The sequence below is a fragment of the Talpa europaea genome (assembly GCF_964194135.1).
Source record: "Talpa europaea genome assembly, chromosome: 4".
Lineage (NCBI taxonomy): Eukaryota > Metazoa > Chordata > Mammalia > Eulipotyphla > Talpidae > Talpa > Talpa europaea.
Window position 1 is genome coordinate 141,036,729 of NC_140070.1, and position 4,652 is coordinate 141,041,380.

A 4,652-nucleotide genomic window follows, 5' to 3' on the forward strand; every position below is an offset into this window, starting at 1 on the left:
AAAACCACCAGTCTCCTTGGCATGGCCTGGGCTTGTAACAAATCCAACGGGGGCCATGCCCGCCTCAGCCCTCACCAGGCCGCCTGCTTTCCTCCAGGCGCTCCCTTACCTGCGGGGACGTCCATGCTCTTCTGCGGAACCTGCCCTCTTCGCCCACCTGTGCCCCCTTCTTTCCATCACAGTCTTCCTGAGGTGTCTGTCTTCTCCCCGCTCCCCCAGGACAGGAGACCTGACCTCGGCTCCCTGCTCATGTGCTCGCCCCCAGAGCCCCCCAGAGATCAGAAGTGAAGTCACATAGGCCAGCATGAACTGGAAGGTGAGAATGGTTCTCAAATTTATTTCAACTTGAATTTTTGCTTTTTCATCATAAAATTTCACAGTGAGAGTTCTGTACAGATAGGTTGATCCAAAAGAAGAACTAGATTAAGCAGAAATCCTAATCATGTCTGATCCTTTATTTTAGCTTCCAGCGTGTGGCTGGACCCACTCACTGGACACGAGGAGTCAGGGCTCTTGGGAGGCTGTGTGCCCAACTTCAGATCAGCCTCACTTTCCTCGCAAAAGCCACACCTTTAAAGTTTCCCCAACTTTTTTTTTTTTTTTTAAGATTTATTTATTTATACAAGAACTGGGGTATAGGTCAGAGGTGTGGGAGGGTGAGAGGATTCACCAGAGACAGAACAGGGAGCAGAACAGGCAGACTGACGAAATACACTGCTGAGGGGAGCAGCGGGTGAGATTAGGAGAGGTCTGCTGCGCCATGTGGGAATCTCCCTGGCCGGCCGGGAATCGAACCAGCGCTGCAGAGGCTGAGGAGAGCTTCACAGCGCTGTGCTCAACCCGCTGCGCCACTGGGGAGGCCCTAAAATTTCCCCAACTCTTGAATATTTTGATATTTTTAAGTGGATTAAGATCTTACAAAGAAATCCATGTTTTTGTCCATTTATCTCCTCGAGAGTTCTTGTGTTTGGAGAGTTAATTAGGGGTATGTCAGAAGTCAGCAGCACTGAGGCTTAGTACCCCGGAGGGGCGGGCACAGGCCCTGAAGCTCTTCCCCTTTTAGTACCCGGAGTGCCCTGGGCCTTGCTGCTGCTCTGCCTGCTCTCAGGCCTGAAACTCTTGCCTCTTGCTGCTCTTCTGCCTTTGAAAAGAAAGTTACTATCAATCCCACTCACCGTGCCCACTGCTGTTGTCCTTCCATTTCAGGGGTTTCTAGCTGGTTTAGACAGACATTCCCATGGCTGCCAAAGTCCAGCCTCGGGTTTAGGCCTCCGGGATCGGTGACTCTGTCCTGGTGGGTCTCCAGAGGCCCATCCCCAGAGAGTCGGAGGCTGGAAGAGCAGCTTTTCCTGGCGTGAACCAGCTCCCCGCAGATCCCCAGTGAACGCGAGCACAGGCTGGCAGCAGCACACTGCTCAGGCTGGCCTCCGAGGGGGGAAATAAAATGACAGTCAACACTTTTTTTCATAGCGGATTTATAACCGCAGTCAGCCCTCCTCTCTAACACGTGACCGTTCAGGGAGGTCGGTGAATTCGGGATTCTTAGGGAGACGCAGGTGGTTGGGAAGGTTACCCTAGTTCCGGGGACCAGCAACCTGGGCATCAAGCCGGCGCTCTGTGCTGCTCGTGTCTGCCCTGATTAGAACTCTTCTCTCGTTACCCCGGGCCCGTGTTGCTGCTGCTTTACTGAATTACAGCAGGCTCGCCGCCGTGTTCCTTCCTTTGCTGTCTCTTGTACTCCTGCTGTGCCGCATCCCGACCCTCCTCAGGCATCCATAAGAAATGTCCAGTCGCTTCACAGGTAGCGATGGCCCTTGCCTCCGGGAAGGTCAGTAGCCGGGTCACCGTTGCTGGTGCCAGTGAGGCTGGCGAGGGCCGAGCAGTGCCCCCCCGCCCCCCCCCCCTGCAGCGTGTGCAGCATAATGCTGGTGCGCGCAGCCTGTGGGAATCAGAGGCACTTTTCTAGGGAAGGGATTTTTTAAATGACACAAAAAGCTCATAATTATTCAGGTCATACTAATCGTGTAATCATGAAAAACTAGTGTAGTGTTGGCCGTGTGTGGGGTTTCATAAATAGTAACACCTTCTGGGGCAAAGAGTAAGTAACTCAAAACCCAGACTTCGTTGTAGCCGGTGGGTTAGAACTTCCCGCCACCAGGAAATGACTCAGAGGAACAGTGAATAGCAGCTAAGTTGTCATGTTCAGAGTGTCACTGTATTTTATTTTTACATCTGTTTTACCTTCATGTGCCAGTGCTCATGGGTGGCCAGAAGCAAGAGGAGATGGTAGCGTGCTAGAGCTGGCGAATCCGCGGGGAAGAGGCAGAAGCTCAGGAAAGTCAAGTGACTGGGTCACACAGTCGCTCAGCAACACAGAGCTGCCACCCCACCGCCGGGCTCCGCTGCTTTCATGGCCACACTGCTGCCTCAGGAGCAGGCGGCTGGGGGTCGGCAAGGGCCAGTGACCTGGTCAAGTCGTGAAAGGCCAGTGTCACCGCATCCCTCATCCACCGTGGCCCTCCCTGCGAGCCATGATGGGCAGAGCCGGCTCAGGGGCTTTGCTGTCCCGGCCCCTGCGTGCCCGCGCTGAGCCCAGTGCCGTGCCATGCGCCCGGGAGCCTTGTGCATGAAGGCACGCTTGGACCGGCCTGTGCCTCTAGAATGCTTGCTCTCTGCCTGCAGGTTCTTGAGCACGTGCCCCTGCTGCTCTACATCTTGGCTGCAAAAACATTGATTCTCTGCCTGGCCTTTGCCGGAGTCAAAATCTACCAAAGGAAGAGATTGGAAGCAAAGCAGCAAAAGCTGGAAGCTGAAAAGAAGAAGCAGTCAGAGAAGAAAGACAGCTGAAGGGCATCGGGGTGCCGGACGTTGCAGATGTGAAATGAATGGGTAAGTAGGGAAGGGGGTGGGGCAGCCTGGCCCGATGTGAGGTCTGCATCCCCGGGCTGAGGCTGCGGGGCCTCAGGGTCCCCCTGCATTGAAGGCAGGTGTGCAGCCCCCACCCGCTGCTCAGAGCTGGGATGCATGATCCTCCCTCACCCACAGCCATGCTCCCTGACAGGCATTGGGTCCGGGGCTCTGTGGAGAACGCTGGAAGCAGGGACCTTCTCCCTGGAGAAGCACACATGCTGCAAACACAGTTTTCTGTGAAAGGAGGAGGTGGGGTCATGGGCCTTGAAGCCCCCGCTGTATCTGAGATTAACACACCTGGCTACCCCGGGGCAGCGGGTGCAGGGCTGAGGGAGGGGCCAGCCTTCGTCAGCCCTTGGCAGTGGCCTGGCGGGTCAGTGGAGTCCCTGTCCAGGTCACAGGATGGAGCACTTCAAAAATGAGAAAGGCAAAACAGAAAATCCAGGAAGCCCCGCTGACTTCCAGAGATATTTGGGCTCTGTGCACCTGCCGCCGTCTGCCTCCCCTGCCTGCCCCGGGGGCCCTTCCTTGATCCCATGGACTCTCGTGCCCCTGCAGCCCTTGCTTGTTGGTCCTCTGGCCCAGAGGGCACTTCCCCTCGACCTCACCAGGCACGAGTCACACCCATCATCACAGCCGGCACAGCCCGGTGCCATGCCTGTGGGCAGGAAGTGCCAAGCTTGGGGGGATGTCAGGGCACCAGGAGGTGATTATCGACCCCTAGAGTCGACCCTCACTGGGACTGCTCCCTCCTGCCTGGCTGCTTATCCCAAACAGCCAAGGGGTTTTATTTTATTTTTTTGAAGATTTATTTATGCATACAAGAGCTGGGGTGCGGGCCAGAGGTGCAGGAGTGAGAGGATTCCCAGAGACAGAGTGGGGAGCAGAGCAGGCAGACTGAGGAAATACACTGCTGAGGGGAGCAGCAGGGATGTGGGCAGCTCCCTGGCCGGGGATGGAACTCGTGCTGCAGAGGCTGTGGACAGCCGCACCGTGCTGAGACTTAACGCCACCAGGGAGGCCCTCCAAGGGACTTTAAATTGAGGAGATTGTGATGCTAACAGTGCGTTCTCTAGCAGATAAACTTCAGAGCCTCTAGTTTATTAAATCTAAGCAGCTGAGCCTAAGGAGGAATGCTGAGCAAGTAAAACATTATTTTATTGGTTTTTTCACACTTACCCTTCTTTCTAGATTTTGCATTTTAAATGAGAGCTTGCCTGGACTCCATGAAGAAAGAGCTGAGAAGAAAGAAAAACTTAATAACTGGATGATGTGTCAGGGGAGAAACTCCCACTAGAGCTTTAACTTAAAATGATGTGAATTTTTGTACGCTTTTAAAAAGTAGTATTTTGTTTATTAAAATAAAATGCCTTTGATAAAAGGGTGTCTCTGGTCTTTGGAAAGGCGGGTGTGTGTGTGTGTGTGTGTGTGTGTCTCCTCACACCCCCTGCACGCCTATGTTGTCAGAGGAGGGAGTTGTGCACACCCACATCTCCCTGTCCCCCCGGTCTCCCCATCCCCTGTGTGGGGTGCCGGGTCACCAGGACACCTCCACGGAGAGCTGGGCTGTGGAAGAGGCCGGGCGGGAGGGAAGCTGGCTACCGGCCCTCGGACACTCCCGGGGTCGAGTCTCCGCTCTCCTCTCTCCCCCTTCTCTTTCCTTCTGACGAGCATGAGCTTGTTGGGGTGCAGGGAAGCTGGGGGCTGGCCCTCGGCTTGTGCCTCTGCCGACCTGGGCGGAC

General features: G+C 55.1%; 1 protein-coding gene across 1 annotated transcript; it reads left to right on the top strand.

The window, feature by feature from the left end:
- Positions 1-1,807: 1,807 nt before the first annotated feature.
- Positions 1,808-2,847, top strand: SMIM11 (small integral membrane protein 11; the record flags this gene model as incomplete). The annotated part of the gene is made up of 2 exons (XM_084232750.1): positions 1,808-1,828; positions 2,683-2,847. The coding sequence occupies 2 exons, from the start codon at positions 1,808-1,810 to the stop codon at positions 2,845-2,847; spliced, it is 186 nt and encodes a 61-aa protein (XP_084088876.1).
- Positions 2,848-4,652: the final 1,805 nt, after the last annotated feature.